Consider the following 22482-nt stretch of genomic DNA (forward strand, 5'->3'; position numbering starts at 1 on the left):
ATATTTTATGCTCATAACTACATTTTAACAAATCCAACAATCTCCCCTTATATTCTGTTGAAAAAAATTCACAGTCAGAGCTAAGTTCTGGAATTATTTTTGCTTGAAAATAATTTAAGCATAGAGGAAAAAATATAAAAGATTTTGCCAAAACTATCCAAAGAGTTTTACTTTTCACTGAAATGCAGGCATGGAAAGTTTCAAGAAATAATAAGTCTGTTTGTGGCAATTAGAGGAAAGTGTGGGAAGAGAGATTGTCATGCCAATAGTACTCCACTAGGTTAAGACTTATTCCTAGTTGTGGACAGGCCTTTTGGTATATTGATGATAGAGTTGCAAGCCAGACCTACTTCCTGTTGCCAATGGAAGAAATTGTGAAGCAATGAGGCTGATGAGGGGCAAGTTGAAAGTTTGTGGGTTAGAATTAAGGGGCAGGCTGGTGTGGGTGATACAGTTGTGGGGGTCTACTACAGACCTCCTGGTCAAGGCGAGGAGGTTGATGAGGCCTTCTACAGGCAGCTGAAAGCAGCCTCACAACTTCAGTCCCTAGTCCTCATGGGAGATTTTAACTACCCCGATATCTGCTGGTTGACTCACACAGCCAGCCTTTCACAGTCTAGGAGGTTCCTCCAGTGCATTGATGATAACTTCTTAATGCAAATGGTGGACAAGCCGACTAGAAGAGGAGCGCTGCTGGATCTTGTACTAACCAACAAGGAGGGCCTTGTCGAAGCAGTGGTGGTCAATGGCAGCCTTGATTGCAGTGATCATGAGATGGTAAAGTTCAGGATCCTGTGTGAAAGGAACAGAATACCCAGTACGACCAGAACCCTGGACTTCCACAGGGCAAACTTTGGCCTCCTCAATCAACTGTTAAGAGAAATCCCATGGGACAGGGTGTTAGAAGATAAAGGGGCTCAAGATAGCTGGTCAATTTTCAAGGACCACTATTTGCAAGCACAGGATCAGAGCGTCCCTATGGTTAGGAAATCTAGTAAGGGAGCTAGGAGGCCAGCATGGTTAAAAAAGGAACTGCTGGGAAAACTTAAGTGGAAAAGGAAAATCTACAGATCATGGAAGGGGGGGCTGGTCACTTGGGAGGAATATAGGACTGTTGTCAGAGGATGTAGGGAGGCAATTAGGAAAGCTAAGGCCTCCTTGGAACTTAACCTTGCAGGTCAGGTTAAGGATGATAGAAAGGTCTTTTTCAAATACATAGTTAGCAAAACTAACACTAGAGGCAATATTGGCCCACTAAGGAATGAGCTGGGAGCCCTGATGACAGAGGATATAAAGAAGGCAGAGGTGCTGAATGCCTTCTTTGCCTCTGTCTTTACTCCTGCAGGGTTTCCGCATGAGCCCCAGATTCATTTAGCCCCAGAAGTAGTCAAGATAGATAAGGAGTTTGGCATAGTAGATGAGGATTGGGTTAGGGATCAGCTGAGTAATCTGGACATCCATAAGTCGATGGGTCCAGATGGAATGCATCCAAGCGTGCTGAGGGAGCTGGCGGAGGTCATTGCTAGGCCACTCTCCATCATCTTCAGTAAGTCATGGGTAACAGGAGAGGTGCCTGAGGACTGGAGAATAGCAGATGTCACTCCAGTCTACAAGAAGGGCAAGAAGGAGGACCCGAGTAACTATAGACCGGTCAGCCTCACCTCCATCCCTGGAAAGGTGATGAAACAACTTGTTCTTGACGCTATCTCCAGGCATATTAAGGACATGGGGGTCATCAAGAGCAGTCAGCATGGTTTTATCAAGGGTAAATCATGTTTGACTAACCTCATAGCCTTCTATGAGGAAATTACTAGGTGGATAGATGATGGAAGAGCAGTAGATGTGGTTTATCTTGATTTCAGTAAAGCATTTGACACCGTCTCTCACAGCATCCTTGTAGATAAGTTGATCAAGTATGGGTCTGGTGATCAGGTAGTGAGGTGGATCAGGAACTGGTTGAAAGGAAGGAGTCAGAGAGTTGTAGTCAATGGGGCAGAATCTGGTTGGAGGTGTGTGACTAGTGGAGTCCCTCAGGGGTCGGTACTGGGACCGGTGTTGTTCAATATCTTCATCAACGACTTGGATGAGGGTATAGAATGTACCCTCAGCAAGTTTGCTGATGACACTAAGCTGGGAGGAGTGGCTGACACACCAGAGGGCTGTGCTGCCATTCAGAGAGACTTAGACAGGCTGGAGAGTTGGGCAGGGAGAAACATGATGAAATTCAACAAGGGGAAGTGTAGAGTCTTGCATTTGGGGAAGAACAACAAGATGTTGCAGTATAGGTTGGGGGCTGACCTGCTGGGGAGCAGTGTAGGTGAAAGAGACCTGGGGGTCCTGGTTGACAAGAAGATGACCATGAGCCAGCAATGTGCCCTTGTGGCCAAGAAGGCCAATGGCATCCTGGGGTGCATTAGAAAGGGTGTGGTTAGTAGGTCAAGAGAGGTTCTCCTCCCCCTCTATTCTGCATTGGTGAGGCCGCACCTGGAGTATTGTGTCCAGTTCTGGGCCCCTCAGTTCAAGAAGGTCAGGGAAGTGCTTGAAAGAGTCCAGCGCAGAGCTACTAAGATGATTAAGGGAGTGGAGCATCTCCCTTATGAGGAAAGGCTGAGGGAGCTGGGTCTCTTTAGTTTGGAGAAAAGGAGACTGAGGGGTGACCTCTTCAATGTTTTCAAATATGTAAGGGGTGAGTGTCAAGGAGATGGAGTTAGGCTCTTCTCAGTGGTGACCAGTGATAGGACAAGGGGTAATGGGTGTAAATTGGAGCATAGGAGGTTCAAGTTGAATATCCGGAAAAATTTTTTTACTGTAAGGGTGACAGAGCCCTGGAACAGGCTGCCCAGGGGGGTCGTGGAGTCTCCTTCACTGGAGACATTCAAAACCCGTCTGGACACATTCCTATGTGAGGTACTCTAGGTGGCCCTGCTCTGGCAGGGGGGGTTGGACTAGGTGATCTTTCGAGGTCCCTTCCAACCCCTAGGTTTCTATGATTCTATGAAAGCCAGCTATTATCTTTCATAAGCAGTCTTCCTTCTATATGCATTTTTAATTTCTCTGAACTGTAAGTGTAGTGTTCAGGATCTGAATGCTAAGCCAAAGGAAGTGATGCACATATGATTCCACAGATTATCAGCTAGAAAACACTACATATTTCTGGTTTGTCAAAAAGGTACACATTGACATACATAGGTGTCACGGTTTAACACTGGCCCGGCAATTAAACCGAATAACAGACGCTCTCTATTAATCTGTCTCTCCTTGATAGAGAAAGGAGAGAGAATAAGGGAGAGAGACTTATGGGTTGGAAACTAAACTACACAACTTTAATGAAACAGTAGTGATAAATAGGTAAAATTACTGAATATATACAAATATACAGGAAAATGGAAACCACATTCCTCCCCCCTTTCCCCCAATAACTCTCACGTCACCACCGAGGCTGTAGGGCTGGGAAAGTCCAGGCTGGACTCCTGGAGTCGGCAGCAGTCGGGAACTGGAGGCAGGAACACACAGATATGGGCTGGCACGGATCAGGACCACAGGCAGATGAACAGACAGGATCCTTCCAGGATGCCGGGTGAAGGAAGGGAAGCAGGAAAAGATCTGGATCGGCCCACGTGATGCCTCAAATTTATACTGAGTGTGACGTATATGGGATGGAATACTCTGTTTGGTCAATTCTGGCATCTATCTTGTCTGTTCCTCCCTAAAGGAGGGTTCAGGTGGGACCTCTTTATCCTCCTGGACAGTAAAACGTTTTCCTCAGAGCTGAGGAAAGCAGTGTCCTTGGCTCTGCATACCAGTCTCTGGCTGGAACTATAAACATCAAGTGTTATCAATCATAGAAGCACACACACTGCATGAGAAACTTGCTGTTAATTTCAGCAAATGCAACTACTTACAAGGGACTTAGCTAAAAGCAAAAGTACAGAAACAGAAAAACCTTTATCCTGGCCCAAACCAGGACAATAGGGCTGCACCGTCCTACTATGCTGTGGAGATTTACCACTTGCACAGGCCTTACAAGGGTGCTGTCTACTTGCTAAAATTACACAGAATCACAGAATAGTTGAAGCTGATGGGCACCTCTGGAGATCATCTTGTCCACCCTCCTAATCAAAGCAGGGTAATATAGGGCAGTTTGCCTAAGATTGAGTCTGGTCAGGTTCCGAGTACCTGCAAGGATGGAGACTCCAGAACCTATCTAGGCAACTTGTTTTATTGTTTAACCACTCTCACAGTAAAGAAGCTCTTTCTTCTATTCAAGTGAGATTTTCTGTAGGTCAATTTGTGTTCATTGCCTCTTGTCTTTCCTGAGGCACCACTGACAGAATTTCTGTTCCATCTGTTTTAGAACCGGTCAGATACTTATACATGGCTTATACTCCTCAGGCCTTCTATTCTCCAGGCTGAAGAGTCCCAGATCTCTCCTCCTTTCTTTATATGATAGATGCTCTTATTGTTCATCATCTTTGTGGTCCTTTTTGCCCTTTGCTGGGCTCTGTCCAGTATGTCTATAACTATTTTGAACTGGGAAGCCCATAGCTAGACACAGGACCTAAATGTATGTCACCAGGGCTGGAGCCCTCCCTCAGCCTGCTTGTAACTCTCCTCTTAATGCAGCCCAGGAGCCCCTTCTTTGTCAAAAGGGCAAATTGCTGGCCGAAGGTCAATTTGATGTCCACTGGGACACCACATCCTTTTCTACCAAGATGCTGTTCAGCCAATTTGTGTCCAACCCCTCCTGGTGTCTGGAGCTCTTCCTGCCCAGGTGCAGTATGTGGTTTGCTCAATTTCATGTCATGAACCAAGGTGTCCTCAATGCAGATCCATACTGACCAGTTCCAATCATGTGGTTATCCCTCACCACACATCCAGAAATGATTTGCAGGATAATTTGCTCCATCAGCTTCCCCAGGAATAGGGGTGTGACTGACCAGTTTGTAGCTTCTCGGATCTTTGTTCTTGCTCTCCTTGAAGACAGGAGGGATACTTGCTTTCTTCCAGTCCTCAGGGACCTTCCCCAGTTACCATAACCTGTTGAAGATAATAAAAAATGACCTCACAGTGATACTGGCAAGCTCCCACAGTTTCTTTGGTTGTATCCTATCAGAACTTCATATGTGTAGTCTGTTTGAATGTTCCTTAACCTTACTTCTCTACCCATGGTGAACCTTCTTTGCCCTGGACTTTCCCTCTAGTCATAGGAACCTGAGGTTCCTGAAGGTTGGTTTTATCAATAAGAAAAGTGGCAATGACACTGAGTACCTTGGCCTTCTCTGTATTTTTTGTTCTGCTTCCTTCAGAACTGGGCTGACATTTGCCTGGTCTTCAGTTTACTGCTGAACTATCAGTAGAAGCATTACTTCTTTCCCTTACGGTTTCTCACCAGATTCAGCTCTAGATGCACTTTGCTTCTGCATGGTCACTTGAATTTGAAATTATTGCTTTAGCTTACTTATGGTTTCTGTTGAAAGGGGCAAAGAATAAAAGAAGGAAAAAAATAAAAAGAGCATGTTGGGGGTTTTTGTGCAGGAGGAAGCATACTCAGTGGCATGAGAACCTGATTTTATTATGAAAGGCAAGGCCTCAGGTGAAGCCAGAGTTTCTAGGATGCATATTTAAATTACTTTCAGTCTCCCCTGCCTTTGTGAACAGCTGAGGATCTCCAGAAATTCTAGCTCATTAATAAGAAGTACAGAGGGATCTAAGATACCTTCTGTGGATGCCCTGTGGATGAAATGACTAATTGTCATTTCATGTCATGTCAAATTTCCTTTTTCTCTCAGAGCTTTTTTCCTTTGTTTCTCCTGAAAAAAGATCATTCTGAAGCTTTTAAAAATATAGTGAATGTTGGTAAGGCACCATTAATGCTAATAAAGATGATGCTGAAACCTTCACCTACTGTTCTGCTAAGTACTAAATGAACTAAAAAATGTGTTTATTTAGCATTACTCTGACTGTATGGATTCAAACTTCAGGAGCTGGCTGGATTTTTTCCAATCGTTATCCACCCCCCTGCCACCCCTGCAAGATCTTCCAGAAGGAAAAATTGTTATGAATAGACTGATGAACCAGTGTCTGAAATAGCAATAGGAGTTCCAGATGTTAATTATCTTCCTCCCAGCAGCTGAGTTAACTAATAATCACTAAAATAAAATCAACTCTCAGATGTTTGGCATGTAATCCAAAGCACACAGAAGGAGGATTTGCACATCATTGTAGATGCATAATTGACCCTATATGAACTGAAAATGGGTATGTAATCCATTGTCTTAGATTCCTGAACGAGAGGGAGTGAACTTACTATCACCTATGGCTAGCCCAGAGTCTGCTGTAGTTCACAAATGGCACTCTCCAGCCTCTCTAGGTTTTAAGACAACCCTTGGGATATGAGAAGCTGATCAGTTATGTGTCAACTTGAGATGCCACGTGTACTGGGTTTTCAGGCATGTGTGATGTCTTTTCCCTTGCCCCTTATGTCATAAAAAATAATTTTAAAAACAGGAACAGATATCCAGGGGAAAGTGTGCTGAATTCTCTGTGCTGTATGGTGTGTTAGGTGATGTTTCCATGTAGAGCTGTTTGCTGTTCCTTCTTGAAATATGCTATTTAATCTGACATTTTTGGGTGGGAATTTATGCAAGAGGAACAAGATTTGTTATCTCTGGGAATTAACAGATTGCAGAAAGAACCTGTCACCAGTGTTTGTTAAAATAATTGACAGTGCTGTTCATCTTGCATACATGTTAATACCTGTAAAACCAAACCAAAGCCATGGGAATATGGAAGTTGCCCACTTAAATGAGATGTCAATTTGCACTTGAACTTTGGTGGGAATTCAGAATGCATCATGGAAACTTCAAATCTGCCATGAGCATATTTGGGACTGGAGATGTGGGTGCACACAGGGAACATAAATTTATTTATGCCTTATGTAAAGAATCTGAAAGGCATAATGATGGAATTCAGGAAAAATCCACAAGATGGAACTTGGCAGATGCTGGATGAGGACAAAAATGGGGAGAGGAGAAGGATGCTAGCATAATGATAAAACAGATGGATTAATCTTGTTTGGCCACCTCATTTGTCCTTAGGCAAGAAGGGGTTGCTGATTGACTGCTTGCTTCTTCTGTCTCTGGAATACATCATTATAGCCTCTTTGGGTGGGAAGAAAGGCTGAGTCCCTGAAGGTGTGCCTGTACCTCTGTAATGTGAGAATGCCAGATACAACCCAGCAGCTTTGGGACTGTTTTTCTTAGTAGCCTCTTTGAGTCTGCAGAATGCTAATGACAGGGTTTATTAGTATAACAATCCCTATGGGGTTAGATAATGTGTGGAGGCAGGAACCATATCCAAAACCCCACGGTTCACATGAAGGGCACTCCACCTAACATCTCTAATGCACAAAATGAGAAATGCTTTGCATTTCTGCATTAGAGACAGAAACCTCTGTTCCAATGTAGTAGTGAAACTGTCAAAATCAGACAGGTCAAACGACTGTGTGCTGTTTCTGCTCAGGTATTGACAATTGGTGGCCACGAGCTTCTCATCTGTGCTGAGGTTTACCCATTGCTACCTCTATTGGGCAGCTACCATAGGAATACTTTCATCTTGTATATTTTGAGCTAGTGGGATTTCAAGTTATTAAAACCTTTCTCCTGGAATGGAAACAGTGGTACTGAACTGGGAGCAGGTCCAGTGGCAGAGGTGGCTGTATCTGCAACTCAGACGTGGCACCAGTATTTCCTTGCCTTACTGGTAGCATAATGCTGGCTCCTAGCACAGTCATCTGCGTGAGGGTCTTCTTGCCTGATGAGCCCAGGACTTCAACTGTGGAAGATAGTTGGTAAATACCAGTGTAGATGGCTGTCAGAAGCTGTTTCTTTTAACTCAGTTTTTATAAAATGAGCAATGTGGGGTTGTAAACTTTTTCCTCATTATAACCTTGCTATCAGTTTGGCGTTGTACTCAGTGGAAAACCTTTTTTTAACTTCAGGTTGTGTAGTTATCAGGAGGTTTACTTTGTGCAAAGGTGAAAACAGGAGACCCCAGGACAAAAAAATAGGTATTATGTCTAAGAGATCTAGGTTTGGTATATGAGAGTGTCTTGCCGTCTTTTACAAGGAAAATGCCTTCATTTTAGCTCATGCAAATTGTTATTTCATACAGTTCTTTTCTGTGGTATTAGACATTTTTTCTCACATTGTACAAGGCCTTCATCATGAAATATTTTGAGAAGGATTTCATGTTTACATGATCGTGTTAAAATATGTGGAAGATGAATCTGTGTCATTCCAAATAGGTGAGTCACATCACTAAAGCACATCACTTTAGTGAATGTTTAGTGAATGAAAGGTTAATTTTGTTTCCTCCTGAGTGAATGCAGACACTTGAGTCTCTTCATGTATAGTGACAATATTTTCTTGGACAGAGAGAATGCCACTGTTCCACAGTTATGCCCACCAGATTTTTCCTTTTGGTTTGAGAGTGGTGTGGTATGTTCTGGTAAGATCTTACATTAAGAAAGACATTTGAAGTAAATTGTGGTTCTGAAGGCAAACGCTTATCTTGCCCTCAGTGGAGTAGAGCCTCAAGTTTCTCTCATTTTTGCTTCTCTCAGGGAATTAACAGACAGTGGAGTGGGATGAAGAAAATTCCTCTGTAAATGTTCTCCCCTGTGTCAACACTGTGAGTGGGGTTACCACACAAGTACTTTGTGCATCTCCATTCTTAGTCATTGTGGCCTAAGAACCATGTTGCCTTCAGGAACTCTTTTTAGCTTCATCATCTGCCTGATGTCAGGGAGGATCACTTTGTCCAACTCATAGACTGATGAATGCTAAAAAGATCTGGACTTGTAGGAGGAGCAGGATGTCTGTTTTACAGTTTGGTTTCCATCCAGTGAGATTATCTAAGATGGTTCTCTGCATTCTCTGGGTCATTGGCTAGATCTGCCACATGCTGAACTTTCAGGTCTTCACTTGTGCCAAGTACATCTCTGCTCTCACAGCCATCAGGACTCCTTCTTTGTTGCTATATCCTTTGAGGGAGCACTGGAAGTTTTGAACCCTTCTCCATTAGTTTATTGACTCACAGGCTGCTGTTGGAGGATACTTTGATTACTGGAAAGGTAGAAGAGCCCTGCCATGGAAGGTATGTAGAGAGGGATGTACTCCCCTCTGTGCATCACAGTTAAATGAGAATTTTTGCTGAAGTTTCACTTTGGTTTTTTTGTTGTTGTTGTAAATGGGCAACGTAGGCAGCATCCTCATGGCATGGCCTCATTTACAGGCCCATAACTCTAATCTAGGCACCTACAGGTGTCCTGCTCACCCACCTGGGCAAGTTATATGAATTTATCTACATAATTCTTGGAAGCAGTCTTAAGAAGAATGCTAACAGATGATCATTGACATGGGCATTTCCAGGGAGTTTCTAAAGTAATTGTAAGATATGTACCTCTAAAACATTCTTGAATATATTTGTCTCAGTCACCACAGAATCTCTGGCACCAAAAGCCCATCTGAGTACTCTGAGCCCAGCCAGAGGTAAACATCCTGCTTTGATGTCCCCAGGGGCTAGAATTGGTTTTGCCATTTTGTGGTTGTACTGTTACGATCATGTGCTGTAGCTGTTCCCACCTCTTCTTGGAGGCCAGCAGTCCAGATCAGGTTTCCTGACAAGCATTTTTATTTCTTTACATGTATGGACAATGTTTCATCGTCTTGGGAAATACTGTCTTTCTACAAAGGAAAACACATCAAACACAAAGAATTATGTGATCTGGAGGATTTCGTTTTACATGACTCTAAGCAGAAGTCAAGGAAATCTGTGTATCAGTGTGGAATCATGGGTTTTGTTGAAATTCAGAGACGAAAATACTTTTCTTTAGTCTTAAAATCTTTGTATGAAAAATAGAAATTTAGAAATAGAATTTCTGTTGTACAGTATTTCCTTGTTCATTTTCCTAGATGCAAAAAAAAACCAAAAAACAAACCAAGTCTCATATTGGCTTAAATTTGGCTTCAGGAATTTCTGCTACAACACCATTCTAGCACATTTTCTCTGAGGAAAACACCTCTGTGTGCACTGGGAGTAACAGCAGGAGATGTGGTTTTTATGGCAGTGGTAGGAGCCTATGGTCTGAAAAACTGGGAACAATTGAGTTCAGAGCCTTTGTATTGCTTTTCGCTGATGAGGATGAATCTCCAATCACCTAACACTGTCCACATGAGATGGTTACCTAGCTTGAACTTGCTGTATATACTGCCCCTATCCTCATCAATAGAGAGGCACTTCTCTAAAAGTCTGATCTGTCCTGCCTCACTTTCATTTGCATGGGGTGGATGACCCTTGGAAGCCCCCATTTCTCTGCTGTCTAGAGGCAGGGGAGGCAGAGTGGTTTCACTCTCCTCTTTCCTTTTCACAGACTTTTCCAGACCTCAGTTTTAAACATGAGAGATAGCAACTTGGGCTGGCACCTTGTACATGGGCTTCCAATGGCTAATGTTACTCAATTGCAATGTTTTAATTGCAGTCCTTTCTTGTTCCCTACTGCATCTGGTCTTTTTGCTGAGAGGAAAGCTGGAAATTCTCAGTTAACTGCACCTCAGGCTGAACTACTGGCAAGCAGTAGCTACAAAGACTATTAGGCTAGGTCCACATAATGGTCAAACTATACTCTTTCTTAAAGTAAAATTAGGCCAAGAAGCCAAGGAGAAGTCCAGTTAACTGGGTGAGCAAAAATGGTACACAATGGGTGGGCCTCGCAGTGTTTGGTTTAATTTGAGCTAGATGTGTCTGTGAGGGAAGCTTCATCTTCATAGATACCTTCTCAAGTGCTAACATCTAACTTCCATTCTTTAAGCCAGTTGTTCGTGAGCTCTTTGCTGTTATGGCATGAGAAACTGGAATTTTGGGCTCCTATTCATATCCATTTTTGAGTAAAAAGTCATGAATCTCATTAATCTTATCACTGTTGAACTTTCCTTTTTTTTTTTTTTTTTTTGGTTGGTTGGTTGGTTGGTTGGTTTTTTTGCTTTTCCTGGCTACAAGAATCATTCTGGTGGTTTGATTTCCATGTGTTTAGCAGAACACTGTTTTTTTCTGAAATATTTTTTTTAGCACTACTTACATCTACAGAGGTAAGGGAACACTGTTAAGTCATATGCTCAATCCTGATTTAACTAATGTAGTTTTCAAGATAGCTAGATCTATGAGAGATTGTGCAAGGCCTCTGTTGTCCATCTGCTTCTCAGCAACTTCTTCTGATGAAATGCTGTAGTGATGGTCTAGAGTGTACAGTCCTTCAAGAGTAGTTCCTGCACCCTTTGAGTACTCATTTATTCACTATGATGGCTGACAAACCACCATATCTGTCTGAAAATTGAGTGGAGATGTAAATCATGGAATTAAACTCCTTCCAAAACTTATCAATACAGCAGAAGTGGAGTTTCTCTCCGCAGAGATCTAAATCATTGGCTTTCAGAGCCGTTTTCTATTCCTTGCAGTTGAATTATTCTTAGTATTTTGAAAACTGTTAATACCATTGCCCAGCATCTCAGATAGTGCCTTCATAATAACAGAGCACGCAAGAAAGTTGCATGCATTATGGGCAGATTCTGATCTGGGTTGTACCACCACCTGTTGTGGTCAGGTGTCTCCAACTTCATCTCTTCCTGCCCCAAGAAATCACAAGTGGCCTGATAATGCAACAACCTATTGTACCTGAGTAATTTCAATCAGATCTTCGTTTTAAAAAAATAATGTGGTAACTGAACTGATCCTGGAATGTTCAGCAATCTTTTTTCTGATGCATGCTGGTGAGGAAGTGATAAAGCAGTGCCTGCCTCTGATGAGGAAAGATTTTGTTTTTCTTCTATCTCTTTTCTTCTACTCCTTGAGTCCTGATGTAATTTTTTCTCCTAACTGCAGGTCACTTCATGGGCAACAACACTGTGATTGATGTATTGAGGAGAGAAGGGTACGAGGTAGAACACACTCCAGCTGGACAAGCCATCAACAAGTAATGCATGCTTTTATCTAGCTGAGCAGCCATTGGGAGGGGTGGCAGCTGGAACTACACCTAAGAGTGAGCTGGGCTTCCTCTCTCTTCCCCACCAGTTTGTTTTTCTCTTCCATGAGCCAGTTTAGAAACAGGATCTTATTTGGTTTGCTTTTGTCCTTGTGAGATTGTGAGGTTTCTTTGGGGTTTTGTTGTTGTTTTTTTGTTTGCTTGTTTGGTTTTAGGTTTTTTGTTCAGTTTTGGTTTGAGTTTTTTGTTGTGGGCTTGTGTGTGTGTGTGTGTTTTGGTTGTGGGTTTTTTTTTAAATAAAATAAAAATATTTTCCCCACCCATAAGGCTTTGATTGTTAAACTAGTAGCCATATGCATGCATGGCTTATCAGATCTGGATGCTGTCTTACACCACATAGGCTTCCAAGTTCCTCCTTCCTCCAAGTGTTGGACTTGGCAGGTGGCCCTGCCTTTTAATACTTTCCTTCTCTAATGCTGCTATTTTTTATACTTTCTGATTACTCTTTCTCAGCCTGGAATATGGCTCTTGCAGGCTGTCCCCATGACTGATTGCTCTTATGTCCCCTGCTCTCTTCTGCATTTTAAGGACGAGGTACTTGCTGTTCCGGTTCATCTTGCAGCTGTGCTTTGGGATATACCCTTATGGCCTCTTTTTTGTCTCTCTCTGGGTGTCTTTATCCATCCCTGTGGTTTCAGTAACTACAGAATACCAAATAATCTCTTCCTCCACATTCTGCTGAGAATTGCAGGTACTCTTGACTCACCTTTTGCCACCAGCTTATGCTCTGCAATCTTTGTCTCCCCTTTCTCCAGACTCTTGTGGAACATGTGGTCTTGTGCCTCTCACATATCCCCACACTTCCTTATAGTCACTGCTTAAAGACCAGAGTGGAAAAAAGGTTTGATCCCAATTATAGTACTGTTTCCCTTCTATGTTGTGAGCCAGGTGTGCTGTTCCTCCTTCCCATGGCAATCACCTTTGTGCTGTGGACACAGTACAGATTCTTGGTCTGTTCCCAGGGACAGTACAGATGCGGTGCAAAATAATATCATGTTCTTCTCATACAGCATGTTGCTTCACCTGTTTCTTGACACCACTCCTGCTATCTTATTCAGACCATGGAATTCAAACTGTAACAGGTCTTGGTTTTGCTATAGTTCTTGGCACGTGCATATATCATTGACTCTACATGCATTGAAACAATCTTAGACAAGACCCATTCCAATGAGTATATGAATGCAACCCCTAACCCTGTTGCTACCAATAGGTGATTAGTCTGACTTGGAGAAGCCTACTGTGCTTAAGCACAAGTCTTACTGATCCTGTAGCACTTAATTCACGGTAGGCAATTCAGTCAGTGTTCACAGGGATGGTAAAAAAACTGCCTCTACTGATATTGTGTTCTATTGTGTTTTTTTTTCCCCAGAACATTCTTAGCTTAGGTATTTCTAAAAACAGGCATACCAGCTTCTTAAAGCATAAAGAAACAGAGCTTAATATATACTGGAGACTAAACAAAATCCTGCACTGAAAAGGTGTAGCTGTAAGGAAATAAAAATCAGACAGCTGTGGAATGGAGACCTACATCTTTACCCATCATGAGGGTAGGTATCAATGATCCTCAAGGAAGCTGGGCACCCAGTTCTGTGACCACATTATGGGAATTTATTGTTTATTGTTTATAGCCAGATATTTTTGTGCCTTTGAAAGCCCTTAGTCTGGCTTGCACCTCAAACCTCTTATTAGGAGTCCTAGACAGAGTATCTTTCCTGGAATCAGGATTTTATAGATGAGTGGAGAAGCTAAGGAAAGTGATACTTCTGTGTTCTCTTTGAGAAAAGGTGTTTACATTTCTGGATGACTTGGAAACACTTCAAATTATGAAACTAAGTTTTAAGAAAAATGTGAGTTCTGAAGGAGAGAATTTGAGGAGCGGAAAACACTTGTATGTGGTATGAGTATGTCAGAGTCCTGGAGGAAAGCTGATGGAAGGTTTCACTTGATTGCTATCCTGGGCTTATTCTGGGAGCAAGGTACCATGGCATCCTGTGTCACTAAAGCCAGTCTAGCCCACGCAAATGTGCAACAATATTCAGCTACTGTCACAGATAGCAGTGCTGCACACAGTTCAGTCAGTACCCATGGGCTATTTCACAGGACAGATCCAGGAGGGGAAACTGGCAAGTGGATGAACTGAGACAGAGCATTCAAGTGGCTGTTGTGCTGTTGGATAAAGTAGGTAATATTAGCTGAGTGGGCCTAAAACAATAAGATGAGGAAATCTGCAATTGTCTGCTTGCCATCCAACATGACATTGTACAGTCTGTTGCTTCCAGTGCTCTGGCTAAACACAAATTCTTTTCTGAGGTATCTTGTAGGTATCTCTGTGTAGGAAGACAGAAAGCTGTGGAACTGCTACTGGAAATGTATGTTTTTCTGTGACAGACAAACTGATGGGTCCAGTCACTCAGCTCCATCTGCACAAAGTGCTGCCTGAGTTGTCCTGCCCAGGGGTAGTGTGGAGGCAGGAGAGTGTGGCTGGGGAAGAGTCAGAGATCAATCAGTAAAGACAGGCAGTAAAGGTATCACCTTTTTAATAGGCTGGTAAATAAGTTGATGTATCTGATCTGCTCATTCTTTAAAATCAGCATGTTCACTGGTAGCTACTATACATTGCGATAAGCACCATAATTTGACATATAAGCAAAGGGTTAACAATAAATGCAAAACTACAAAGATTAACAGGACTACCACATTCTGAGCTCCAGTTGCTATTGGTGACCATCCAAGCAGAGCTTCTCACCAGTGATACTCTGGGTCTTCACTCTTTCTAGGACTCTTATGGTGAGCTCTTACTATTTAGGTGGTAATGCTGCAACAGTTTTCTTACCAATGTTAAAACCGTTACAATATGGGCAGGTAATAAATTTTGATACAATGTGTAGTTAGGTTGTAGCAATTGGTGTGTTGTGACAAGAGCTAAATAGTTCAAGTTGTAGCCCATTATTTTTCATAATGCTACACATAGACATTTGAGTGATTGTGTATATCTACAGTGGTGTTGTCTATAAATACAGAACCACAAAAAGTTCTCTTGTGAGCATGTTGATTTCCAACATACAGAAGTATAGTTTCAGGGATTTCATCAGCATTGGATACAACTTGGAGTATAGGAGGTTCTGTGTAAACATAAGGAAAAGGTTCTTCACTGTGAGGGTGACAAAACACTGGAACAGGCTGACTAGTGAGGTTGTGGAGTCTCCCTCTCTGGAGGCATTCAAAACCCACCTGGACAAGTTCCTGTGTGACCACGTAATCCTGCTCTGGCAGGGAGGTTTGACTATATGATCTCTCGAAGTCCCTTCCAACCCCTTAAATTCTGTGATTTCTGTGATTTTCCTTATAATGTAACATCCAATTAACAGCTACTATCCTTGTTAGTGCCATGGTTTGGTTCTTGTGGCATTTCTTTGGTTAACCAACTGAGGCCCTATGGACACTGAAGTTTTATTAACAGCTGCCACCCTAGATGAACTCCAGTTCATCTAATGAATTCTCTTCACTAGTCTTGTTGCTCAGTCCTGGTGACTGTCCCCCCCATATGTCTCTGCCCTAATCCTCTGGGGACAGTTAACTTTAATGATCTTTACAGGGTCTGGGGGATTGGGGACCAAGTTATTTTTCCTTGTCTGGGATGAACCCTTTTTATTCTCCATCAAAGAGATGTGCCTACAGCAATGACCTAGCTTGAAAACTGCAGCCATGATGGAACATCCTTTTCGACCTCCTTTTGATGCTTTATAAGACAGAAAGGAAATGTGCTGTCGTTTTAAGGAAGTTTCACTGATTGAAGCCAGATTTCTTCTTGCTGGTCTGTGGTCTTCTGTTGCCTTTCTGAATTTCAGCCCAAGCCTGTCTCCAATTTTGTCTTGTTACAGAAGACTGCTGCATCTCTTCTTTTTATGAAGTAGCCATAAAAATCAATCTGGTATTTGTGCTGTGCTCTGTATATCTACAGAGTGGTTTGAGTTTGTAAGCTTGTCCAAGATGCTGATGAACAAGTAAAAGGGGGGAATTGCTTTGCTTCAAACAATGAGAAGTGTGGGCCAGCAAAGCTTTGAGTGGATAGGAAACTGCAGACTGAAGACTTGGAGTATAGTTGCGGAGATACTGCTTGCTCTGAGTATAATGAAACAGAGCTTGAGTAATCAGGGTTCTTCTTTCCCTTGGAGCTTTTTCTAGGAGCTCAACTCAGTGAGCTCTGGGCTTCCAAGACTTGGGAGAGTTTGTATATACACATAGTCTCTCTGCAGTACGTCACTTGCTGGAGCTGTTTTCAAATTCCAGATTATGCTTCTGGCCTGATACAGAATCTGTGCATCTTTAAAGCTGTTTGCCTCACTCCTGTTCCCTCATTACTTCCTTCAAGTGCATGCAGAGCTCACTTCTGTGTTGTGGGAGAGCTGTGGCTTATCAGCATCTTCCTGTCTGCGTGGATCTCCGTACTTGCCTGATACAATCCTTTAAATCCACCACTTCATGCTTCTTGGTGTGTTTATCTGAGTGGCAGGACAGTGTTATCGCCTGCAGATCAGCACAGGAACAGCAAATGCTTACACTAGAAATCAGTGCCACAATAGTGAGTTGAGCTCTGGTCTCTTAAATGTCAGAAACATCCCCTTACATTTTATAAAGGCTATGCATTCACTTCCGTCTGGCTTCATGAAAGAGTAAATGAAGACTGTGAACTTGGCACTACCACAGCTAGTCTGCTTCCAGTTGCTGCAGGCCATATTGGCCAAAGGATTGCTTATTGAGCCATTAACTTCGGAGATTATTTTTTACAAGAATGCATTTCTGCATCTGTGATTACAGTCACTGATGAGTGACTAGCTCATTACTTACCTTGTCCACCAGTAAGAGCTATTGATCCAGGACTTGCTCCTTCAGCTAGTGTGCCTTAGTCTTCCTGACCCTGTCCCTTCCCCTTGTCACCCAAGTTAGTTGGCTCCGGACAGGAATTCTGAAAGGAGTAATCAGGTCTGTGTTCTGCAGTATGTCAGACTGGAGGTGTGTTGTTTGACCTCCTCTGAATTTAAGGATGATTACTTTTTTGCTTCTTGTAGTTACACAAATTTATTCCATCCTGAGAAAGACTCTTTTTTCCTTAGTTCCAAATTATCTTTTCCAAAGGTGTTTTCATCAGAGAACTATCAGAATATTGACTGAAAGGAGAGGGAGCAGGAATTCAAGGTAGAGAAGTAAACATCCACCCTATGGGTCAGGGAGAAACACCTGTTCTATATGTGCCTTGACGGTATCTGTACCAGAATACTGCCTAAAAGCCCTTTCAAATTTTATCTGTGTTGCTTCCTTCTTCCAGCAGAAAACTCCCCAAAACCTTGATAGCCTTCTCATCATCATCACCAGCACACAGTCCCTATGTTGTCTCCCAGGAGCTCCCACTGCCATTGCCCCCATGGAAGGAGGAGAAGAACGAGGATGAAGAGCTTCTGCCTCACCTACTGCTCCCTGATGGCATCGATATTCTGGAGAAAGTAGACAGGAAGTACAAAAAGAGGAAGAAGCAGCAGAAGAAACAAAGACTTCGACAGTTTAGCGACCTCTGGGTTCATCTTGAAGAAAGGTAGCTAATGGCTGGGGAGGGAGGGGGTTTTGTCTTGCAAACTTGTTTTTAACTTAGACTGATTAATCCAGTATGCCAGACTTGTGCAGGGGCTGAATATCTGCCCAGGATCTGACTTTCTCCCTCGCAGTGATTCTTGCTGAAACATTTATCTCAAGGCCTCTAGTGCTTTTAGTGACAAAATAACTTCTTCTGCATGGTTAGGTTTGTGGAAAATTAGGCATGATACAAGTGGAAGCCTTGTCTAGACCATTTTGCACTTGAAATTGAGTGATAGTGAGCAGCATATGGTAGCCCTCTTTGTCACAGAAGGCTGTGTCCAGTGGTAGGTGGTAGAGATCAGAGCTTTGTACCTTCATCCAAGAGCTGCTGCATATGTGGAGAGTTTTGTATCTGGCATATGTGCTCCTTGTATTTGGACAACATTTGTGCAATATTTCCAGTCTCTATGTGCTTTGAGTATTAAAAAGCATGCGAGGTCCATGAGATTACTGGGGATCTGGAAAGGGGGATGACAACCTACTGGTTGATGTATTTAATAAAAAATATGGAGTGTGTTGTGGGATAAAGGTTCACATATAACTCCTGGTTTTCACTCAGAAGTACTTAGAAGAAATGCAGCAGTCTACAAAGTCAGTTTCTCTCTCACTAGCTAGAATTAGGCCTGTGTATTTGCAATGTGTAGCTTAATTTTTCCCTCCTGTCAGGTAACACCCAGACCCGAGTCTGCTCTCTTTTCTCCTCTGTGTTTCTGTTTATCTCTGCCATACGTAGGTTGAAAGTTTTGAGGTACTGTAAATAGCCAGGCAGGTCAGGATGATGGAGAAAAGCGAGCAGTTCTTGAAATGAAGTTTTTACATTCTTTTTTATAGCCTCCAAAGAGTATTTCTTCCTGTTCCCCAAGGTACTGAGTATATGAGAGTTCTCCTGTGCCTCTTCTGTCAAATCCTCAGGTCCAAGCTGTATCACTGCTTTGAATAATGCATTGCTCATGCTGGCTGCAAGCAGGTGTAGCAGCTCTTGTTTTGTTCCAGGCAATTGGCTGTTGTCAGAAGTTTTAGACTACACCCCTTTTCCTCTTTTCTGGAGTATTTTCGTGCTGTCTTTCTGCTTCTCCTTACATCCTAAGTGTGAGTAGTTGAGAGAGAAAGGGAGACAAATGCACATAGAGGTTGTATGCCTACTGGCAGACCTACATAAAGATTCACCACTACAACAAATCATTATATTGATCACATTTGATTATTATTTTTTTTAATTTTAGTGTATTGTTTACTTTCTACTAATGTAGTTTATACCAGCTGCTTGTGAATGGGGTTTTGGAGGTACATTAGGGCAACACACTGAATTGCAAGTACTGCAAGGCAATGGTCAGGTAAAAACAAAGCTGATTTTGGCATAACTGCTGCATAAACATGATAAACAGAAAATGCCTCCTTTCCTTTTCTTCTTTTGTAAGGTGTCCCCTGGCAATGGAGCTGCTGCATGACTGTACAGGGAAAGACAACTTGTCTGGGAGATAGCTATGCTCTTACTGCAGAGGGAGGGACAGCCCTTACCCTCAGAGCGGCTGCTGCCATCCCCGCGGAGCCCTCACCCGTGCTGGCGGGTACCCGTGTAACGCGGGGGGAATCGCCACCACCCCCCCGTCCCCGTCCCCGTCGGTGTGCGCGGTCCGTGCCGGTGCGGGCAGCCCGGGCGTGTGTGGGCTGAGCTGAGAGCCCCACCTCGTGGCATTGCCGCAGAGTGTCCCCGGGAAATCCGCCCACTCTGGGCTGAGGCACAGACCCGTGTGCAGGGCACATCTCCCCACGTCTCCCTGGGAGTCTCAGCTCTCGCTATAAGCAGTCACCGGCAGGAGCTTGCAGGTTTGTTACGCATGAGCCACGCACAGCTTTCCCGCTGTGAGCCTGGAAATGTGAAAGGTGCAGCTCAAGGGATTCAATGCAGGCTTGTAGTGGGCTTGGCAGAATTGCTTTGGTTCATGCTCCTGCATGCATCAGCTGCCAGCTGCATTTCTTTTATGTGCTGCCAGCTGGCTTCTCTCCAGTTACTGTTCAAACCTGCTGTGGGGGCCTCTGGGTATGGAAGGGTAAGTGTTCTTAAAAAGGATACTAATTTCCCAAAGCATTTTTCTTTAATGCAGGCCAAAATAAGGGGAGAGAACAGCGAACAGCCATGGGGGATGGGTGCAGGAGAAATTACTCTGTTTTTTATTTGGCAGGTAGACTTGTTTTTAATTTTATCCAAATTTGTCTTTTGGTTCCACACAGCACCATGAGGCCCTGAGGTATATGTCTGACTTGCAGCTCTAGGGCCAGCCATGGTCTTTTGATCCATTGCTAAAGAGACCACCACCTGGGTACTATATAACCTTTGGACTCTTGGACCTACCACGCTGTGAAAGCTCCCCTGGTTCAGAACAGTTGGTGTTAGCAGCCTGAAGCATACAAATTTATCACTATCACATGTTGCCATAATGGGAGTTCAGCATCATGTAGGGTCTGACCTGCTGTAGGTGACCCTGCTCTGGCAGGGGGTTTGGGCTAGATGATCTTTCAAAGTCCCTTCTAACCCCAACTTTCTATGAATCTGTGATTCACTTGCTTTTCATCATCACCTCAGAGTCCTCTCTACCACTGGGTGATACTGTGGGATGCAGCAGTCTTTTCCCAGTGTCTCCAGGATGTCTCTGGAAATTACTCTTCCTCTCCTTAAAACCTGTCATGTAAGCCCTCTGTAATTTCAGACCTGTGGAAGGGAACTTGTAGTGCAGGAAGAAGTTTGGTCCATGCTGACATGCGCTTGCAGAAGCATGGCTGGGGAAGATGGATTCAGCTGAAGTCAGGTGCCCCACTCCTGCTGTGCTCACCAAGTGTTACTGCAGTGACATCCCTCTGCAGCAAAGCTTGTTTGATTCTTCTTTATTTTCTGCTTAGCCAAAAGGCTGGCTGGAGGGTGCTATGAACATGGTCATTTTACCCATCTGTCTGACTGCATGAAAGCAATACGCTGGCTGAGTAGACCTGAGTACAAGACAGGTGTTTCTGTGCTGTCTTCACCTTGCTCAGTCTCTTCCCTGTTCCCCTTCAAGACTGCTTCATCGTTCACCTAGGCAGTGCCTTCATCCCCCTGGGGTGGTGTGGGACCTGCTCACACCCGTGAGTGTTCTGCCATTAGGAGACACAGCGCTTTGTTGAGCATGGAAGCAATACCAGAGACCATTTGCAGGAGCACAGAAGGCTTGGCAGTGGGGCAGAGACTGAGCACGTCCTGTCTTGTGGGCATCAGTAGATTCTGGGCTAGGTCTGGACTGATGTTCTTCTCTTTCCTTGCAGTGCTACTGACCCTCCTCCCCGGATCCACGTCATTAATGACCACATCACAGTTGAACCCCAGCCCCGAGGCCATGGACGGTTGAGTCACACTCGTGCAAACACTGGCATCACTCACCAACTTCCCCGTTCTCTCTTCCTTTCACTACTGACTTTGTCTTTGCATATGATAATGCTGCATTGAAAGACAGGGGGAGCCAAGCTGGAGGACTCTCGCCTTGAAAAGGAAAAAACTTACGTGAAAGAAAGAAATAAAACCAGAAGACACTGTGTGGGACACCTGTTTTTGTGGGTGTTCCTATACTGCCTCCTTTTCCTGAATCTGGATCATTAAAACTATTAACTGGTTTGACCTGCCCAAAACAGGAGAAGATATTTTAATGGAAGTGTTATTTATGCTTCTCTTGCAGAAGAATGATTTCATGTTATCCCATAATACTTTGGGGAAATTAAAATGTTGCTATAACATAGCTGTTGTTTAATTGTATGAGCCAAACTAAATTACATTTTTTTCACCTTCAGTGCCTTGCAAGAAGATTTACACATCACAGAATATTTTGGTCATATGAGCACAGCTTGAAAGAGAGGTTGGTATTTTATGTTTCTACTGGTAATGCTTGTTAGGGCTCCAGATTCTATATAGAAGTTAATGACAACATTTTCTGCAATAGAATAAAACAGCAATGATTTGTGAACAGAATGTTTTTAGCATCTGCTTGGTACCATTGTAAGATGGGTACACCTGAACCTTCAACAACCATACAGGTCTCATAAACGCAAACTAACGTACCTTAAAGAAAAATAATTGTCTAGAGAGCTTTACATTCATACTGTTGGACACTTTCAAAACCAGAAGTTCCCAAGAGGAAATTTGAAAAGCGCAGATACAGGTTCAGGTTTTCCCTCTCTCTTTAAGTCACAAATATATTTTATATATTTTATATATTTTATAGCTAGATTCACTTTGGGGGAGAAAGGGCTTTCTTTTCCTTTTCTGCAGTTAGACTTCATTCTAGGAAGACCTTGCAAGTTTTCTACTGATTTCAATGGAAATTGTCACACTTTCCAAATCACTTCAAGTCCTTTGCTACCTACTTAAAACAGGCATTCTGTTGACTGATGGATGCAGGAAGCTTGGAAGTGGTGATGCATGGTTTTATGTGTTTGTATGGGATATCCTCTTGTGATCACACTGTCTCATTTTGTGAACAGCAAATGCCTCCCTTCTGTTAGGAGGGTTTCATTGCCTGGGAGTCTTTCATAAGATTCATCTATGGGCTTGATGCCAATGTGCCAAGTCTTGTACCTTGGAAACACAACAGTCACCTATGCCAGTGAGACAGAAAGCCTGCAGGTTTCCCTTGCTGTGCATGTACATGTGCTTCACTACTTTTTTTCATTGCCTATGAGAAGTACCTCTTTTTCTTATCCTTCTGCTGCACACAGGAGGAGGAGAGGTA

The 22482-nt window shown here is 43.2% G+C and overlaps 1 protein-coding gene across 2 annotated transcripts in view; it reads left to right on the forward strand.

Annotated features, from left to right (window-relative positions):
* Positions 1 to 21700, forward strand: part of TRABD2A (TraB domain containing 2A) — a 91314-nt gene extending 69614 nt beyond the window's left edge. Inside the window, exons 5-7 of one of the 2 annotated variants that reach the window (XM_030467369.1) lie at positions 11938 to 12028; positions 17424 to 17687; positions 21026 to 21700. In XM_030467369.1, the coding sequence (XP_030323229.1) occupies positions 11938 to 12028; positions 17424 to 17687; positions 21026 to 21206 (536 nt within the window). In that variant the 3' untranslated portion in view covers positions 21207 to 21700. The remainder of the gene's footprint in view (positions 1 to 11937; positions 12029 to 17423; positions 17688 to 21025) is intronic. The other variant, XM_030467370.1, reaches the window with a different exon arrangement.
* The last annotated feature ends 782 nt before the right edge of the window (positions 21701 to 22482 follow it).

This window comes from Calypte anna, chromosome Z, assembly GCF_003957555.1.
Source record: "Calypte anna isolate BGI_N300 chromosome Z, bCalAnn1_v1.p, whole genome shotgun sequence".
NCBI lineage: Eukaryota > Metazoa > Chordata > Aves > Apodiformes > Trochilidae > Calypte > Calypte anna.